Below are 20,915 nucleotides of genomic sequence, written 5' to 3' on the forward strand. Positions count from 1 at the left end.
AAAGCAGGGAGCGACACGGGCTTGTATCCGTTCTTGTAAGGAGTGTAACAATGATCCAGAGTTCTGTCTCCCCTGGTGGCACACGTGATGTGTTGGTGGAAATTCGGCAGAAATTTTTTAAGGTTGGCCCTGTTAAAGTCCCCAGTCACCACCACAGCCGCGTCGGGATGTCTGTTCTGAAATCCGCACAACACATCGTACAGAACCGACAGAGCTGCGTCGGTGTCCGCTTGCGGTGGGATATAAACGGCTGTAATGATGACCGTGCTGAATTCCCGGGGGAGATAAAATGGACGGCATAGTATGGTCAGCTGTTCCAGGTTCGGCGAGCAGGAGTGGGAGAGGAATTTGGTGTTGTTGCCGTTACACCAGCGGTTGTTTACCATTAGGCAGACGCCTCCACCTTTGGATTTCCCCGACTCTCCCGTTCTGTCGCCGCGGAACACGGAGAAGGCCTCGGCTGGACGTATGGCTTCATCCGGCACCAGTGGGGTCAGCCATGTTTCCGTCAGGCAGAGGACGCAACAGTTCCTCGTGTCACGCTGGAATTGAATCCTCGCTTGAAGTTCATCCATCTTGTTCTCCAGGGACTGGACGTTAGCAAGAAGTATGCTTGGCAGAGGTGGACGGTAAGGTTGCGTCCTCATTCTGACCCGAATGCCGCCTCGTTTACCTCGGTGCTTCCTCCGTGGGCCGGCTCCTGGAACAGCGACTCCATTTTTGTTGTTGTAGTTGTTGTTGCGAGTGTTCCCGCGTAGGATTTCCGCCGGCCACTCTGCTCCCACGGATAAAAAGTCCCAAAGTTGTTCGTTTAGGGAAATTTTTATATCCATGAGTGCATCGCGGCCGTATGAGTTAATTGTTGATGTTTTTCTGGCGAACATTGTGATTAAAAAAAGGAAAAAAAATACTAAAGAGTAAGAAAGTAACCGGAGCGCCGGCGCAGGCGACCGCTAGGGGCCGCGCCACTATCGCCATGCATGCACTATCGCCATGCATGCACTATCGCCATGCACTTGTAGGTTGTTTTTCTTGGTTGTTGTTTAATTTTGGCATTGAACAGCCAAATCCGATTGGACTGACCGAATCCTGAGTCGGGTACAGCCCGAGAAATAATTATTAATAATAATAATAATAATAATGGAACACACACAAAAAACCCTGTGTGTTTAATGGACTGTCCCTCCCAGTGAAGAGCAGAGCAACTGAAACCTTTCACCAGAAGTCCTTGAACATAGGATGGAAGACATTCAATGATGATTACTAAGCAATGATTATTGTGTTTATATTTCATATCACCCTGTGACTTTCACCAGCAAAAAAAAGAAATACAAATATATATTTTATTTTATCATTTGTGGCGATGCCAGTGATGAGCTCATCCCCGCAGTGACTGGTACTGCGCTTATCGTCACAGCTCTCGTTGCCCTGTCGTCACCATGAGTTGTATTTAGGAAATAGATTGTAAAGCCTATTTTTCTTTTACCATGCAACAAACTTTTTTTTATAATATATTTTTTATCTCTTTAACTGATAGTATTATTTGTCGGTTAACGGTTAAACAGTTAATTATTAAAATCCCTAGTAACCACTCCTGTTACCGCTTGGGGCTCGTCATCGCACTGACCGTATTGAACAAGCTGCAGGGGTGATGTCATCACGCTCTCTCTTTCTCTCTACTCTCTCACCCAGATGCACTCTCAGGTACTGAATTTTGGCACCCATTAATTTATTAATTTAACGTCAGTCTGTAATCGGTACCCTTAAAAGTACGGAGTTCAGTTCCCAACCCTAGTATGTGAAGGTGTTTAGTATTTGTTTGGAACCACAGTACGTCTGAAACAAAACAGTTTGTCCAAAGTCCACAGTACACATTAAATAGCATTGACAAGTGTGTCCCACAATGCATTGCGGGCCAATAACACCTCTGCCCCCTCAAGCTCCCTCCATGCCTCTGGACGTCCGGGCCTTCACCAACTCCTCCACCCGGCTCCTGGTGCGTTGGGCAGCTCCGCTCTCCCCCAACGGGAACCACACCTTCTACCTGCTGAGGTGGCAGCAGCAGGCGGAGGACCCGGAGCTGTACTACCACAACTACTGCTCCAAAGGTACTGCTAGTACTACTGCAAGTACTCCTACTCCTTCTCCTACTATTACTACTACTACAACTACTAGTACTACCACTAATGCTGGTACTATTACAGTATAATACGTTTATTATCATTAGCTAAAGTCGCCACTAGTGGTTATTTTTAGGAATGCAACAGCCTACATAGAACTGGGTTTGGCACCTGAATGTCCTGATGTCAGCTCCTCCCTCCTCAGAGCTGAAGGTTCCAGTCCGGCTCTCTGGGGAGCAAGAAGAGGTGTCCCAGTCCTCCCCGCTGGATCCGGGCTCCGCGGACGATGCCCCCTGCTGCCCATGTCCCAAGTCAGTGGAGGACCTGGAGGCAGAGGCGGCCGACGCCTCGTACCGCAAGGTGTTCGAGAACTTCCTGCACAACTCCATCTTCACTCCACGGTGAGGACTCAGCTTCCTGTTCCACTTCCTGCTTCACACAAATCCATCTACGTTGGGGATTTGTCGATAAATATTCACTGGAAAGAAACTTATACAGTGCAATATAACCAATTGTTTTTACCAAATAATGATGTTTTTTTTATAGTTTGTTATTCCATACAACTGTTTTTTAGATTTGATATATTGGGTTGTTTACAGCAGCGGTTCTCAATGTAGGGTCCTGAGACCCCAAGAGTCCTTCAGGAGGTTTCCCCGGGTCCCCAGCAAAATGATTAAACTTTGATGATTAAAATTTAGTTTCATCTCCAAGATATCGATGTGGTTAGACAATGTTATGATGTTTGGATCCTAGTTTCACTGACAGTAAATGGATCTAATAAAAAAAGATCAGTGATCAACTGGGTCAAACTGAAGTTCCAGATGCAGAAGGTACAGAACCTCTCTCCCTGTGTCTCAGTCCTCCAGACCGTCGCCGTAGAGACGTATTTGGTGTCGCGAACTCCACTGCGTCTGGCACTCCGGACACTAACGGCACGGTGGTGCCGCCGCTCAGTGCCGCTCCTAATGGCAGCACAGCGGCACGCCACCAGGGGGAGTTTGAGTTCAGCGAGCGCGCGGTGACAGAGCGGGAGCTGCAGATCCTGGAGCTGCAGCCCTTCACCGTTTACCGCGTGGACGTGCACGCATGCAACCTGCAGCTGCAGCGCTGCAGCGCCGCAGCGTTCGTCTTCTCCAGGACCAAGGCTGCAGGTCAGGCTGCCACAAGAACCAAGAAGGTGGTTCTGTTAGCGTGGTGCTAATCAGGCTGGGTGGTTGTTTTTCTCGGCAGATAGGGCCGACGACATTCCCGGGGCCGTGTCCTGGGACGGGGCGGACGACTGGGTGTTCCTGCACTGGAGCGCACCCCCTCGGCCCAACGGACTCATCCTCATGTACCACATCAAATACCGCCTGGCCACAGAGGTACCACATATTGCTGGTACCACCAGCTAGTAGTACCAGTACCACTAGCACTACTAGTAGTACTACTAGTTTTAGTAGTTGTAGGTGTGGTGGGGCAGCACTAGTAATAGTAGCTGTGACTACATTAACACAACACTGTGTGTGTGTGTGTGTGTGTGTGTGTGTGTGTGTGTGTGTGTGTGTGTGTGTGTGTGTGTGTGTGTGTGTGTGTGTGTGTGTGTGTGTGTGTGTGTGTGTGTGCACGCGCGTCAGGCTGAGAAGCAGCAGTGTGTGTCCTCCCAGGAATTTCAGCAGCAAGGTGGCGTCAGGTTGTCCAGTCTGGCTCCAGGGAACTACTCAGCCCGGGTCAGAGCCTCCTCACTGGCTGGGAATGGCTCCTGGACCCCGCCCGCAGCCTTCTACGTAGCAGAGCGTACGGCACATATATATACGGCCATATATATACACACACGTGCTGGTTGCAATTTGTTACTCCTGGTTGCCATAGCAGGCCCTGCCTACCTTCTGGCCAGACCCTCAAGCAGCTTCTTTGAAAAGGGTCCATTAGCATGCATGTCCTCAGCCTCCTTCAAGATGTGGTAGCAACGCCCCCGGAGGTGGGAGGTGAAATCACCCGGACAGAGTCTTCTAGGCAGTGTAGCTGATAGAGGGGACTGTGGGACTCAATATAAATCAAAGAGAACACTTATCTGATAACACTTATCTTAACTGTGTTTGTGTGAAACAGGATATGAGAATGTCTTCTACATCCTGATCTTCGTCCCAATCAGCTTCCTCCTCCTGATCTGCTCCTCCATCACCCTGTTGCTGCTTTTCAACAAGAAGAGGTGGGTGGGGGTGATGTTTAATAAGTACATTTTTGTGTAAGAGGAATTTGTCACACTGAGAATTGGTACAAGCATACACATAGAAATACAAGCTTAAAACTTAAAATAGCCAAATACACACCTAAATATATTGTATGCACAAGAACTATTGGTTTAGGTGTGTGTGTGTGTGTGTGTGTGTGTGTGTGTGTGTGTGTGTGTGTGTGTGTGTGTGTGTGTGTGTGTGTGTGTGTGTGTGTGTGTGTGTGTGTGTGTCAGGCTGAGAAGCAGCAGTGTGTGTCCCTGTGACAGTTAATGTGCGTGTATATAACACTGTTAATGTGTGTATATAACACTGTTAATGTGTGTATATAACATCAATGTGTGTGTATAACACTGTTAATGTGTGTGTATAACACTGTTAATGTGTGTATATAACACTGTTAATGTGTGTGTGTATATAACATCAATGTGTGTGTATAGCACTCTTAATGTGTGTGTGTGTGTATATAACACTGTTAATGTCTGTGTATAACACTGTTAATGTCTGTACAACACTGTCAATGTGTGTATATAACATCAATGTGTGTATATAACACTGTTAATGTGTGTATATAACACGATCAATGTGTGTGTATATCACACTGTTAATGTGTCTATAACACTGTTTATGTGTGTATATCACACTGTTAATGTGTGTATAACACTTTTAATGTGTGTATAACACTGTTAATGTGTGTATAACACTTTTAATGTGTGTATAACACTGTTAATGTGTGTATAACACTGTTAATGTGTGTATATAACACTGTTAATGTGTGTGTGTGTATATAACATCAATGTGTGTGTATAGCACTCTTAATGTGTGTGTGTGTGTATATAACACTGTTAATGTGTGTATATAACACTGTCAATGTGTGTATATAACACTGTCAATCTGTGTATATAACACTGTCAATCTGTGTATATAACATCAATGTGTGTATATAACATCAATGTGTGTGTATAACACTTTTAATGTGTGTATAACACTGTTAATGTGTGTGTGTATAACACTGTTAATGTGTGTATATAACACTGTTAATGTGTGTGTGTATATAACATCAATGTGTGTGTATAGCACTCTTAGTGTGTGTGTGTGTGTATATAACACTGTCAATGTGTGTATATAACACTGTCAATGTGTGTATATAACATCAATGTGTGTACATAACACTGTTAATGTGTGTATATAACACTGTCTATGTGTGTATATAACACTGTCTATGTGTGTATATAACACTGTCAATGTGTGTGTATATAACACTGTCAATGTGTGCGTATATAACACTGTCAATGTGTGCGTATATAACACTGTCAATGTGTGCGTATATAACACTGTCAATGTGTGTGTATATAACACTGTCAATGTTTATTACAGGAACAGTGAGCGTCTAGGTAATGGAGTCCTCTACGCTTCAGTCAACCCAGAGTACTTCAGTGCAGCAGAGAGTGAGTAAAATATATATAGTTCACTACCCAACATAGTAAAATATATATAGTACACTACTCCCTATGTAGTAAAATCTATATAGTACACTACTCCCTACATAGTAAAAAATATACTGTATATAGTACACTACTCCCTACGTAGTAAAAAATATACTGTATATGGTACACTACTCCCTACGTAGTAAAATATACATTCACCAGCCACTTGATTAGGTACACCTTGCTAGTAGCGGGTTGGACCCCCTCTTGCCTTCACAACTGCCTTAATTCTTTGTGGCATAGATTGAACAAGGTGGTGTAAACATTCCTCAGAGGTTTTACTCCATATTGACTTGACAGCATCACACAGTTGCTGCAGATTTGTGGGCTGCACCTCCATGATGCCAAGCTCCCGTTGCACCACCTCCCAAAGCTGCTCTACTGGATTGACATGTGGTGATGGTGGAGGCCAAGCTCCCGTTGCACCACCTCCCAAAGCTGCTCTACTGGATTGACATGTGGTGATGGTGGAGGCCAAGCTCCTGTTGCACCACCTCCCAAAGCTGCTCTACTGGATTGACATGTGGTGAGGGTGGAGGCCGTTGGAGAACAGTCAACTCATTGTCATGTTGAAGAAACCACTTTGAGATGCTTTGAGCTTTGTGACGTGCTGCATTGTCCTGCTGGAAGTAGCATCACAAGATGCTGCCCTGTGCTCATTATGGGATGGACATGCTCAGCAACAATACTCAGGTACGCTGTGGCCTTTAAACCATGCTCAGCTGGTACTAAGGGCCCAAAGTGTACCAAGAAAATATCCCCCACACCATTACACCACCAGCACCACCAGCCTGAACCCTTGATAGCAGGCAGGATGGATCCATGCCTTCATGTTGTTTACGCCAAATTGTGACCCAACCATGTGACGGTGGCAGCTGAAATGGAGACTCATCAGACCAGGCAACGTGTTTACAATCTTCTATTCCTCCATTGTTGGTGCCTGAGTTTCCTGTTGTGAGCTGACAGGAGCGGCACCCGGTGTGGTCTTCTGCTGCTGTAGCCCATCTGCTTCAAGGTTCCATGTGTTGTGCCTTCACAGATGCTGTTCTGCAAACCTTGGTTGTAACCGGTGCTTATTTGAGTGACTGTTTCCTTTCTATCGTCTGGAACCAGTCTGCCCGTTCTCCTCTGACCTCTGACCTCAACGAGGCATTTTCGTCCACACAACTGCCGCTCACTGGATATTTTCTCCTTTTGGGACCCTTCTCTGTAAACCCTTGAGATGGTTGTGCGTGAAAATCCCAGTAGGTCAGCAGTTTCTGAAATACTCAGACCAGCCCGTCTGGCACCAACAACCATGCCACGTTCAAAGTCACTTAAATCCCCATTCTTCCCCATTCTGATGCTCACTTTGAACTTCAGCAAGTCATCATCACCATGTCTACATGCCTGAATGCATTAAGTTGCTGCCATGTTATTGACTAATCAGCTATTTGTGTTAACAAGCAATTGAACAGGTGTACCTAATAAAGTGGTCGGTGAGTGTATATTGTTCACTACCCAACTCCCTACATAGTAACATCTGTATAGTACACTACTCCCTACGTAGTAACATCTATATAGTACACTGCTCCCTACGTAGTAACATCTGTATAGTTGGAGGTGCTTAGTAGTACACTCAGTGGGGCCCTAGTAAGTGCAGGACTGGCCCCTGTGTCCTGCAGTGTATGTTCCTGATGAGTGGGAGGTGGCTCGGGAGAAGGTCCTTCTCAACCGGGAGCTGGGACAGGGCTCCTTCGGCATGGTGTATGAGGGCGTGGCCAGGGGCCTGCTCACAGAGGGGGCGGAGACTCGAGTAGCCGTCAAGACTGTGAACGAGTCGGCCAGCATGAGGGAGCGCATCGAGTTCCTGAACGAGGCGTCGGTCATGAAGGAGTTCAACTGCCACCACGTGGTTCGCACACACACACACACTGCAACACAAACTCTTCCCTTTGGAATCAATGTGTTGATTGTTTGTGTTGACTGCTTTGTGATTGGCTGCTGAGCTGCCCTGTGATTGGTCCAGGTGCGCCTGTTGGGTGTAGTCTCGCAGGGCCAGCCTACCCTGGTCATCATGGAGCTGATGACCCGAGGAGACCTGAAGAGCCACCTGCGCTCGCTGAGACCCAAGGAGGTAAGGCCTAACCCTTGACAATTCAACTCTGACCCCTTTCACCCCTCCCCTCTGACCCCTGACAGTTCACCTCTGACGTCTCCCCCCGACTCTTCACCCCTGACCTCTGACCTTGGACGCATTACAACTGATACTAGTACTAAGATGATAGCCGGTTAAAACAGAGCTCACTTTTCTGGCTGACTCTCTCTTGCCCCTCCTCCCCTGCTCCAGCAGTCCTCCAACCTCTCACTGCCCCCCCTGGTGGACATGCTGCGAATGGCGGGTCAGATCGCAGATGGTATGGCATATCTCCACGCTGCCAAGTTTGTCCACAGAGACCTGGCCGCCAGGAACTGCATGGTGGCCCAGAACCTCACAGTAAAGATTGGAGGTGAACATTCCTGTGATCTAATCTGAATTAACCTGTAATATATTCCGAATTAATCTATAATCGAATCTGAACCAATCGATAATCTTATCTGAAATAATATATAATCTAATCTGACTATGATAGGGCTGAACAATCAAATTCAAACCGACATTGCATTTTGACAGAACGCAATTTTCAAATCACAAAGCCTGCCATTAAAAAAATAAATAAAGGAAAGTGTTTTTTTTATGTTACACAATTTAACCAATAAGGCTCTTAGAAGGCCAGATAGAAGAGGTATGCAATTTATGGGGACGTATACTACGTTTGTGGACGTACGCAATGTATGTACACATATGCAACGTGTATGTGGATGTACGCAACTTATGTGGACGTACACAACGTATGTGGATGTATTTGGGCATAGGCAATGTGTGTGGACGTATGCGACTTATGTGTACCTGTGCAGTGTATGTGGACATACGTGACGTATGTGGACGTACGCGACTTTTGTAGATGTACGTGACTCACAGGGGCGTATGTGACATATGCAGCGTATGTGAACTTATGTGGATGTAAGCAGACATATGCAGCATATGCGGACGTATGCAACGCATGCGGATGTATGTGGACGCACGCGAGGTATGTAGATTTACGCAAGGTATGTGGACGTACATGATGTATGTGGACGTATGCGACATTTGTAGACGTACGTGTAAATTTGGACGTATATGGGCGTACGCAACGTATGTGGACGTACGCGACGTATGCAGACGTACGCAACATATGCAGACGTACACGGCGTATGTGATGTATGCAACGTATATGGATGTAAGCAACGTATGTGGAAATAGGCGATGTATGCGGACGTATGCCACATATGTGGACATACGCAACGTATGTAGATGTACGCAATTTATGTGGACGTATGTGACATGCACCGTATGTAGACTTATGTGGACGTATGCGCACATATGCAGCGTATGCGGATGCATGCAACGTTTGTGGATGTATGCGATGTATGTGGGTGTACGTGACGTATGTGAGCATACGTGATGTGTGTGGACGTATGTAGACGTACGGGACGTATGTGGAGGTACGCAACCTATTTAGACGTATGCGACATATGTAGACGTACTCGAAGTATGTGGATGTAGGTTACGTATGTCGCCTTACTTGACATATGTAGACATATGCGATATATGTAGACGTACTTGACGTATGTAGACATACGCGACGTATGTGCACCTAGGAGACGGATGTAGATGTACGCGTCATATGTGAACATATGTGGATGTTCGTGATGTATGTGGACATAGGTGATGTATGTGGACGTGCGTGACTTATGTGGACATACGCATGTGGATGTATGCAACCTACAGTATGTGGATGTATGCAACTTATGTCAACGTATGCGACTTATGTGGACGTATGAGACGTATGTGGACGTATGCGACTTATGTGGACGTATGAGACGTATGTGGACGTATGCGACTTATGTGGACGTATGCGACATATGTGGACGTATGGGACTTATGTGAACGTATGCGACATATGTGGATGTATGCGACACATGTGAACGTATGCGACATATGTGGATGTATGCGACATATGTGGATGTATGCGACATATGTGGACGTATGCGACATATGTGCACGTATGCGACTTATGTGGACGTATGCGACTTATGTGAACGTATGCAACATATGTGGACGTATGCGACGTATGCAACGTATGCGGAGATATGCAACTTATGTGGACGTATGCGACGTATTTGGAGATGTGCGACTTATGTGGACGTATGCACGCAACATTTTAATAAATCAAATAATTTCTGCTGAAACGCAGCAATTCTTTTGTATGTTAATTTTCAGAGTCAAACAATCACGAGGCTTGAAGTTCAATCAATTAGTCAATATTCTACTGTGATTGACGCTTTTTATTTTTACAATTCAGTAGTTAAATTTTATTTATATCAATTCATCTAATTTCATCATAACACGTGGGCGTGGCCGACAGGAAAGAGCAAATGAGAAAGAGCAAAAGAGTTTAAATGTTGACTGTATCCAGTGTTGTGTTGCTCATACTACAGAATGATGTATTGATTGTGTTTTAGTGAATAATAAAGAAGATAAGGAACTTGAAAAAAATTGCATAATAAATTGCAATCGCAATATTAGTCTACAAAATCACAATTAGCTTATTTTCCCAAATCATTGAGCCCTTATCTATAATCTAATGTGAATCAACCTGTAATCTAGGGTGTGTGTGTGTGTGTGTGTGTGTGTGTGTGTGTGTGTGTGTGTGTGTGTGTGTGTGTGTGTGTGTGTGTGTGTGTGTGTGCGCTCAGACTTTGGGATGACCAGAGACATCTACGAGACGGATTATTACCGTAAAGGGGGGAAGGGTTTACTTCCTGTTCGCTGGATGTCACCAGAGTCCCTGAAGGACGGAGTGTTTACTACACACTCTGATGTCTGGTGAGTACGAGTACTTATACACTCTACTCCCACTGCACACTGACAGCTCTGTAACATTTATGTAGAAGCAGATATTCAGAATATGATCTATGCAATGTATGTTTACACACCCACCTAATACACACACCTACACAGAAAACACACACACGTACACAGAATACACACATTGAATAAACATACTCAATGCAGATACTGCAGATAATGTTCATATGTAATGTGTTGTGGCCCGGGGCCAGGGAGTGAGCAATAGAGGCAGATGAAGGCAGAACAGCGCCACTTGTCGTGTATTTATCGTAGAATAAACAAAACGATAAAATCATAAGCTCGTGGAAACAGGGTCAGTCTGGAGCCTCTGTTGTTGTGTTGATGTGTTGTTATGTTGTTGTGTTGATGTGTTGATGTGTTGTTGTGTTGATGTGTTGTTGTGTTGATGTGTGCTGATGTGTTGTTGTGCTGATGTGTTGTTGTGTTGATGTGTGCTGATGTGTTGTTGTGCTGATGTGTTGTTGTGCTGATGCGTTGATGTGTTGATGTGTTGTTGTGTTGATGTGTGCCGATGTGCTGTTGTAGTGTTGATGTGTTGTTGTGTTGTTGTGCTGATGTGTTGATGTGTTGTTGTGTTAATGTGTTAATGTGTTGTTGTGTTAATGTGTTGTTGTGCTGATGCGTTGATGTGTTGTGTTGGTGTGTTATTGTGTTAGTGTGTTGTTGTGCTGATTTGTTGTTGTGTTGATATGTTGTCGTGCTGATGTGTTGTTGTGCTGATGTGTTGTGTTGATGTGTTGTTGTGTTAATGTGTTGTTGTGTTAATGTGTTGTTGTGCTGATGCGTTGATGTGTTGTGTTGGTGTGTTGTTGTGCTGATGTGTTGTTGTGCTGATGCGTTGGTGTGTTGATGTGTTGATGTGTTATTGTGTTGATGTGTTGTGTTGGTGTGTTGTTCTGTTGTCGTGTTGGTGTGTTGATGTGTTGTTGTGCTGATGTGTTCTGTTGATGTGTTGGAGTGTTGGTGTGTTGTTGTGCTGATGTTTTCTTGTGCTGATGTGTTGATGTGTTGTTGTGTTGTTGTGCTGATGTGTTGTTGTGTTGATGTGTTGATGTTTTGTTGTATTAATGTGTTAATGTGTTGTTGTGTTAATGTGTTGTTGTGCTGATGCGTTGATGTGTTGTGTTGGTGTGTTGTTGTTTTAGTGTGTTGTTGTGCTGATTTGTTGTGGTGTTGATGTTTTGTTGTGTTGTTGTGCTGATGTGTTGTTGTGTTGATGTGCTGATGTGTTGTTGTAGTGTTGGTGTGTTGATGTGTTGTTGTGCTGATGTGCTGATGTGTTGTTGTAGTGTTGGTGTGTTGATGTGTTGTTGTGCTGATGTGTTGTTGTGCTGATGCGTTGGTGTGTTGATGTGTTGATGTGTTATTGTGTTGATGTGTTGTGTTGGTGTGTTGTTCTGTTGTCGTGTTGATGTGTTGTTGTGCTGATGTGTTCTGTGGATGTGTTGGAGTGTTGGTGTGTTGTTGTGTTGATGTGTTGTTGTGTTGTTGTGTTGTGCTGTGTTGATGTGTTGTCGTGTTCTTGTGCTGATGTGTTGTTGTGTTGATGTGCTGATGTGTTGTTGTAGTGTTGGTGTGTTGATGTGTTGTTGTGCTGATGTGTTGTTGTGCTGATGTGTTGTGTTGATGTGTTGTTGTGCTGTGTTGATTTGTTCTTGTGTTCTTGTGCTGATGTGTTGATGTGGTGTTGTGTTGTTGTGCTGATGTGTTGTTGTGCTGATGTGTTGTGTTGTGCTGTGTTGGTGTGTTCTTGTGTTCTTGTGCTGATGTGCTGATGTGTTCTTGTGCTGATGTGTTGTTGTGTTGATGTGTTGGTGTTTTGGTGTGTTGTTGTGTTGTGCTGATGTGTTCTTGTGCTGACGTGTTGATGTGTTGTTGTGTTGTTGTGTTGGTGCGTTGGTGTGTTGGTGTGTTGTTGTGCTGATGTGCTGATGTGTTGTTGTTGTGTTGATGTGCTGTTGTGTTGATGTGTTGGTGCGTTGGTGTGTTGATGTGTTGATGTGCTGATGTGTTGATGTGTTGATGTGTTGTTGTGTTGATGTGTGTTGATGTGTGCTGATGTGTTGTGTTGTTGTGTTAATGTGTTAATGTGTTGTTGTGTTAATGTGTTGTTGTGCTGATGCGTTGATGTGTTGTGTTGGTGTGTTATTGTTTTAGTGTGTTGTGCTGATTTGTTGTGGTGTTGATGTTTTGTCGTGTTGTTGTGCTGATGTGTTGTTGTAGTGTTGGTGTGTTGATGTGTTGTTGTGTTGATGCGTTGTTGTGTTAATGTGTTAATGTGTTGTTGTGCTGATGCGTTGATGTGTCATTGTTTTAGTGTGTTGTTGTGCTGATGTGTTCTGTTGATGTGTTGGAGAAAGAAAGAAAGAGTCTTTAATCATCACACGACACTCCACAACACATGCTTGCACACACACACACATGCACATGCTTGATGGTGCCGGTGAAATGGATCCTCTGCTTTTGACCCATCCTGGCTTGTCCTTCCTCCGGGGGCACAGCCAGGAGCAGTGGGCAGCGTACGTGGACGCGCCCGGGGACCAGGTGATAAGTGTCCATTGCTGGTCAGACCATGATGGGTGCATGTTTTTGGGTGGGGGTCCTTACTGACGTGAGGTGGAGGAAACCCCATGTGAGCACGGGGAGAACATGCAAACTCCACACAGAAAGGCTCCTATTTGGGAGATAACCCACCAGAGCACGGTGCCAACAGCGCCCCAGGCGGGAATCAAACCCAGGACCTTCTTGCTGTGAGGCAGCAGTGCAATGCACTGCGCCACCGTGCCACCGAGTGTTGGTGTGTTGTTGTGCTGATGTTTTCTTGTGCTTATGCGTTGTGTTGTGTTGGTGTGTTATTGTTTTAGTGTGTTGTTGTGCTGATTTGTTGTGGTGTTGATGTTTGTGTTGATGTGTTGTTGTGTTGTGCTGTGTTGATGTGTTGTCGTGTTCTTGTGCTGATGTGCTGATGTGTTGTTGTGCTGATGTGTTGTTGTGTTGATGTGTTGTTGTGTTGATGTGTTGTGTTGATGTGCTGATGTGTTGTTGTGCTGATGTGTTGTTGTGCTGTGTTGATTTGTTCTTGTGTTCTTGTGCTGATGTGTTGATGTGTTGTTGTGTTCTTGTGCTGATGTGCTGATGTGTTCTTGTGCTGATGTGTTGTTGTGTTGATGTGTTGGTGTTTTGGTGTGTTGTTGTTGTTGTGTTGCTGATGTGTTCTTGTGCTGACGTGTTGTTGTGTTGTTGTGTTGATGTGTTGTTGTGTTGGTGCGTTGGTGTGTTGGTGTGTTGTTGTGTTGATGTGCTGTTGTGTTGATGTGTTGGTGTGTTGATGTGTTGATGTGCTGATGTGTTGATGTGTTGTTGTGTTGTTGTGTTGATGTGCTGTTGTGTTGATGTGTTGTTGTGTTGTGTTGATGTGTTGTTGTGCTGATGTGTTGATGTGCGCTGCCGCTGTAATGTGGCCGGTCTGATCTGATCTAGTGTCTCCAAAACCCCACGCTCCTCCTCTAATGCAGGAAAAACAGAAGCTCAATGACTTCCTGGTCCTGGATCGGAGCTGATCCCCAGCAGCTGAGCCTACGAGAGGAGTCTGAACCGCCTGTCTGCAGCGGCAGCTTGACCACGCCCCCTTGGTCCTCCACATGATCATTTAATATTTTATATGCGTTTTATATTCCATGTGTGCTGGTACTGCAGGTCCTTTGGGGTGGTGCTGTGGGAGGTGGTGACCCTGGCGGAGCAGCCGTACCAAGGGAAGTCCAACGAACAAGTACTGCGCTTTGTCATAGATGGAGGAAAGTTGGAACGACCACAGTCCTGCCCAGATACCCTGTAAGATACACACTGGATGCATGACATTGACTATTGATTGATTTATTGATTTATTCTATATTTTTCTGCCCGGTAGCACACAGAACAACGTGCTTGTATGAGAGGTGTGTCGTTATTTTACCCAATCCTCTAAGACTTATTTGTTTTTTGAAAATACTCATTACATTACATTACATTGCATTTAGCAGACGCTTTTATCCAAAGCGACTTACAATCATCAAACAGCGACGGACGCAGCCATCAGGAGCAATGAGGGGTTGTCTTGCTCAAGGACACTACAGCATGCTAGCAGGAGGAGCCTGGGATCCAACCAGCAACCTTTAGATGACTAGACCACCAGCTCTACCTCCTGAGCTACCGTCCCCATTACTCACATTAAACCATTAAATCATTATAAATAATGTTGTTTTTTTCTAATGAAATAATTATAAACAAAATATTTCATACAATTTCATCTATAAAATAAATGCTGTGAACTTTTCAACACACTGCAAGTGTCTCTTGTCCTCCGTGTCCACAGTCTAATCACAGTTTTTTCCTAATTCTACTCATCTATCTATTCTTATGGAGTGTGTACCGGTGCGTACCGGCACTTCCCACAAGCTGTCGGTCTCGGTTCTGCCCTCTCAACTGGACATGTATTTTAAAATAGATTATATTTAATTGAATGGGAGCACACTTTTTATTTGAACTATTAGAACTCTGGGGTCTGCGGCTCAAGCTTCAGCACTTGGTCTATTTGGAGAAATAAAATATACAGGTATTCATCACTTAACCACCAGTTCCCTTCCTACGACCAGGTCGATTAGTGAACTGGTCGATAAGCAAGGACTCCCCCCCCCCAACCCCCCGACCTCCAAACCCAACCCAACCCCCAACCGTAACTCGCTCCTCCTAACTCTTTTTGCGAGCAAAAATGTGAGTTAGGAGGAGCGAGCTTCAGGTGCTGCTGGCGTGGCGAGCGAATCCGGCCACGTCCCACGTCTCACTCCTTCACTTCACGTGCTGACCTGAGCGTGGACGCTTTTCTTTTGTGTTTTGTGCTCACGTTTTGTGCTTTTTGTGCAGTTATTTTGCCAAAAAAAAAACATTCTAACCATGGGTCCTAAGAAACTAAGTGCTGAGAAGAATAAGTGGATGATGTCCATTGAATTAAAGCATGAAATCATAGAAAAACATGAGCGATTCTCTTCGACATTCTCTTTTATTATGTTTTATTGTGTTTTTATACAATATTTGTTATTTATAAATACATTTTTCTTATTTAAAAACACGTAACAAAAAAAAAATTGGGTGTTTTTTTTGGGGCTGGAGCGGATGAATGGCATTTCAATTAATTTCAATGGGAAAAATAGATTTGCTATACGAGCAGATTGAATTACGAGCTCTGTCACGGAACCAATTCAACTCCTGAGTCAAAGTACCACTGTACCTGGTACCACAGTGAGTCCGGCTCCTTCCATGGGTGGAGAACAAGAATTTAACCGGATCTGAAATGGAACCCTAAGACTGTACTACCACATTATACTGTGTACTGCGCTGCTACATTATACTGTGTACTTCACTGCTACATTATACTGTGTACTTTGTACTGCACTGGTACATTATACTGTGCACGGTGTACTGCACTGCGACATTATACTGTGTACTGTGCTGCTACATTATACTGTGAACTGTGCTGCTACATTATACTGTGTACTTTGTACTGCACTGCTACATTATACTGTGTACTGCACTACTACATTTAAATGTGTACTGCACTGCTACATTCAACTGTGTACTGTACTACTACATTATACTGTGTACTGCACTGCTACATTATACTGTGTACTGCACTGCTACATTCTATTGTATACTGCACTGTTACATTATACTGTGTACTGGGCAGGTTTCTAATATTGCGGGTACTGTGTGTACTGTGTACTGCAGGTTTGAGCTGATGTCCCTGTGCTGGCAGTTCAACCCCAAGCTCCGCCCCTCCTTCCTGCAGATCATCAGCAGAGTCCTGGATCACCTGGACCCTTCCTTCAGGGAGCTCAGCTTCTACTGCAGCCAGGCTGACCACGCCCACAGCCCACCAGCCCCGCCCTCTTTTCAGCAGACCCCACCCCCTGCACACCCGACTCCACCCACTGTGCAGCCCGTCACACCCATTATACAACAGGCCCCACCCCTGTCACAACAGGGTGTGGCACTGATACAACAGACCCCTCCTCCTGTTAAACAGTACCCGCCCACTGTAAAACAGGCACTGATACAACAGACCCCGACCCATTCCAAACAGGATGTGGCCCCACCCACACCACACACTCAACATACCCCTGACTCCACCCCTTCATACCATGACTCCGTCCTGCTTGCTGACTCCACCCCTTCGCACCATGACGCCATCCTGCCTACTAACTCCGCCACTTCGCACAATGACTCCGCCCGACCTACTGACTCCGCCCCCTCCTTTCCCTGTTCCAATGGCTGCACCCTGGAGCAGCCGGAAGCCAATGGGACAGCTGGGGCGAGGTTAGGGGAGGGGCTCCGGCAGTCCTGTGATGAAGTGCCTCCGTATGCTCAAATGAACGGAGGACACAGGAAGGAGCCCCTCCCCCAATCCACCTGATAGGCTCCGCCCCTGGGAGAGAGACACTCTGTTGCCAAATGTTTTGTTTTTCCTTTTATTTGGACTTTTTCTTACTCTGTTTTTTTTTTTTTTTTTTTTTTTTTTGCAGTAATATCTGTTCCAAAGTACTTGTCACAGTAAGTACAAGTACACAGTAATTACACACTACTCCAAACAGAGTGAACTAGTTACGGCTTATTCCATTTGACCAGGTTACACAGTTTTGCATTACGTAGTACAAATACTACTCACTGTTACCATGACAACTCCAGCTTTTATTTGTTGCTGCTACCCCCCCATTTCTCTACCCATGATCCTCAGAGGCAGGGGTCAGAGGTCATGTGGGGTGGGGTTTGTTTATCCTGTTGCTGGATCTGATCTGGGTGACCAGGCCGCTCCAGAGGTGCTCAACCTGTGGTTCTGGTCCCAGCAGACTCAAGTTCAAGTTGTATTTCAGATGGGAAGTACAGGGTCTAGATTTTGGCCCGGTGCATGATGGGAGCTCGTTCAGACTGAATATTTATTTCCATATTTTATTGAAACCAGCTGCTCACTCATTCAGTTTCTCCTTCATCTTCATCTACCATCTACCTCAGTGTCGCTCTGTTGTGGGATCGGTTCGGTCCGGAAACACTGTGTGTCCACTTTTATTTTGGAATCTTTGAAAAGTCGAGTACGGATGTTTTTTACATTTTTTATACGACAAATTGATAAATGTATCGTTTCAGCTGTGGAGGATCCCAGTTGCTGCACTTCCTGTGTGAAGCTGCACTTCCTGTTGAGGAAGTGGACAGCCAGATGGTTTTATTCCTGTAGGAACCTCCCAGAACATTGTTCTGGATCGTATCCCAGACCGCTGGACCGGTCGCTATGACGACCACCATGTGACCCGAGGAACAATGTCAGCCAAGTTTGTTTTTTCTTCTTCAGTAGCACGCTGTGCTGGCCCTTCCCACTACTGAGCCCTCCCACTGAGCACACTCAGTCGTAGCTGGAGGAGACTTTACTAGAATTAAAGTGAATAAAGAATCTTTGTGCCAAAGTGTTTGTTGTTGTTGATGTGAAGCAGGAAGTGTTGCAGAACCATCTTGTCGCTTCACTATGCACATTTCAATCCATGACCAAATGCATAAACACCTAATTGATCATGTTTCTGAAACTGATCTACTTTACTTTAGCTTCTGTTTTTTTATCTTGTTTTATTTTTTTTCTGAGAAAATTTGTCACAAGGTGCTCCACAGTCTCTCCATCCTGGCAGAAAGGACAGCCCTCCCCTCTACCTGGATCCAGGTGCACCACGTTACAGTTGGTGGCTATTCTCCTGTGCACCACCCTCCACTGGAGATCCCCTGTCCTTTTGTCGATGGGGACGCTTGTACATGGAACGCCATCTGCCCCTGGGGGAAGAGTCCGGGCCAAAGGAGTCGGTCCACCTGGAGGCCTCCACCCTTCTAAATAAGCCGAGGTGTAGCACCTTGGTGCAGGTGTGGGAGGATGCTTTCTTCCCCGCTGTCTCAAAGCCCAGCTGTGGAGTTGTGAAGGACAGGAGTTGCCCCCTCTTCTCTGTCCAGCCCTCCACAGCAGGCGTGACCGTCAGAGAGGGGAACATGTACTCATACTCATCCCAAAGGTCAGATATGGTACAGTCCTCAACCACCGCTCTCATTGGTCCAGTCAGGGCCGCTCGCACCTCCTCAACCAGTTTCTGCAGTACCCTCCGAGAGTCGATCCCTGTTAGCTCTCCTAACCTCACTGTGAATGTTCTGAGGTGGCCCAGTTTGACCACCTCAGCCTCCTGCAGGCTGGGTGGCAACAGGCTCTGGCCGGCATTGAAGTACAGTGGCTCCTCCAAGATCCACGTGCCTGGTGTAGGGCCAGCCTCGCATTGGGCCTTGAACACCTGCCAGGTCTGGAACACAGATTTGTAGAATGGTTTCAACCCCGTCATGTCCATCTCTTGCTGCTGGAGGAGGAACAGGTGTTTGTCGTAGCCCAGCCGGCCGGCCCTCCTCAGCAGTAACCTGGCGGTGTCCAGCTAGTTCAGTCCTGGGGTGGATAGGAACCACGACCCAGACCTCGTTTTCTATAAGGCCCTGTCCTCTCTCCTGCACCGGAAGGTACAGTAGAGGAGCCCGTAGCCAATGCTGCCCTGACCAGATGAAACGGACGATGGTGCTCATGATCTGCTCTATCAGGCCCCTCGGTGGAGTTAAGACCCTCAGCTTATGCCACAGGGTTGAGGCCACCGGGTTGTTGGCCACCAGAACTCTCCCACTGTAGGACAGCTGGGGCAGAACCCTTTCCACCTGGAGAGTCTGGCTGTCACCTTCTCCAGCTGACCCTCCCAGTTTTTCTCCTGAAACTGCTCTGAGCATAGACGCACCCCTAGTGCTTTCATTCCTGCCCTTCCCCACCCGAGACCATCTGGCAGACTAATAAAGGGGATTAATAAAGTATAATAAACGGGACCATGCTCTGATCTCGCAAGAAGACAGACGTGAGTACAGATCCAACACAGCGGCGGCATATATACAAAAAAGCATTACACAAAACCAAAGTGGAGGACTGCTGAGAGGAGAGAAGAGGAAAGGCGCTGGTGAGTTGGTGTTGGGGTGTGGTTGGCCGGGTGGCGGCCAGGTGGGCTCCGACCAGCCAGCTCCTTAAAGGAACTTCCACAGTTAAAAGGTGAATCAAAGTATTTTAATAAAATCCGCGGGGCTGGAACCCTACTGTGATTTATTTTTTCAGATTTTTTAACGTTTATATTAAATTAATATAAATATAATTTAAAAAAATAAAGATAATAGTTACATTTAAGACGCATTTTAATGAACAGGACATGAGTTGTGGCTGTGCGTCGTGACGTAGATGTAGAGTGCGCGAGGCTTCTGTGGCGGAAGATTGAAGTGGAAACTAAATGGATAATTTTTTTTTGACCTGAATTTAAAACTTAACAAAATAATGTGGAACTGAATAAAACACTTTAATGAGCAGGAAGTATATAATATAATATATACAATACAATAATACTGATATATAAAATACAATATAATAAATAATATAATAAACAATAAAATAAACAATATAATCAACAATATGATAAATTATATAAACAGTATGATAAATAATATAATGAACAATATGATAAACAATATAATAAACAATATGATCAACAATATGATCAACAATATAATAAACAATATAATTAACACTATGATGAAAAATATAATATAATAAACTATATGATAAATAATGATGAAAAATATAATGAACATAAACAATATGAGAAATAATATAATAAACAATTTGACAATATAATGAACAATATGATAAAAAAATATGATAAACAATATAAAAATAATAATAAATAATATGATAAAGGATATGATAAACAATATAATAAACAATACAATGAGTAATATGATAATATCATAAACGTAATAAATTACATGATAAAGGATATGATAAACAATATAATCAACATAATAAATTACATGATAAAGGATATGATAAACAATATAATAAACATAATAGTAAATAACATGATAAAGGATATGATAAACAATATAATAAACATAATAAATTACATGATAAAGGATATGATAAACAATATGATAACAATACGATAAACTATATAATAAACCATATAATTAACAC

At 44.7% G+C, this 20,915-nt stretch overlaps 1 protein-coding gene across 1 annotated transcript in view; it reads left to right on the forward strand.

The window, feature by feature from the left end:
* The window catches only part of igf1rb (insulin-like growth factor 1b receptor), a 49,287-nt gene extending 31,866 nt beyond the window's left edge, over positions 1 to 17,421 (forward strand). Inside the window, exons 9-21 of the mRNA XM_079997672.1 lie at positions 1,941 to 2,108; positions 2,326 to 2,521; positions 2,979 to 3,271; positions 3,351 to 3,484; positions 3,737 to 3,896; positions 4,212 to 4,311; positions 5,711 to 5,781; positions 7,485 to 7,714; positions 7,829 to 7,936; positions 8,150 to 8,309; positions 10,639 to 10,768; positions 14,510 to 14,644; positions 16,574 to 17,421. Coding sequence (XP_079853798.1) covers positions 1,941 to 2,108; positions 2,326 to 2,521; positions 2,979 to 3,271; positions 3,351 to 3,484; positions 3,737 to 3,896; positions 4,212 to 4,311; positions 5,711 to 5,781; positions 7,485 to 7,714; positions 7,829 to 7,936; positions 8,150 to 8,309; positions 10,639 to 10,768; positions 14,510 to 14,644; positions 16,574 to 17,258 — 2,570 coding nt within the window. The 3' untranslated portion in view covers positions 17,259 to 17,421. The remainder of the gene's footprint in view (positions 1 to 1,940; positions 2,109 to 2,325; positions 2,522 to 2,978; positions 3,272 to 3,350; positions 3,485 to 3,736; positions 3,897 to 4,211; positions 4,312 to 5,710; positions 5,782 to 7,484; positions 7,715 to 7,828; positions 7,937 to 8,149; positions 8,310 to 10,638; positions 10,769 to 14,509; positions 14,645 to 16,573) is intronic.
* The last annotated feature ends 3,494 nt before the right edge of the window (positions 17,422 to 20,915 follow it).

Source organism: Zeus faber (assembly GCF_960531495.2).
Source record: "Zeus faber genome assembly, chromosome: 3".
NCBI lineage: Eukaryota > Metazoa > Chordata > Actinopteri > Zeiformes > Zeidae > Zeus > Zeus faber.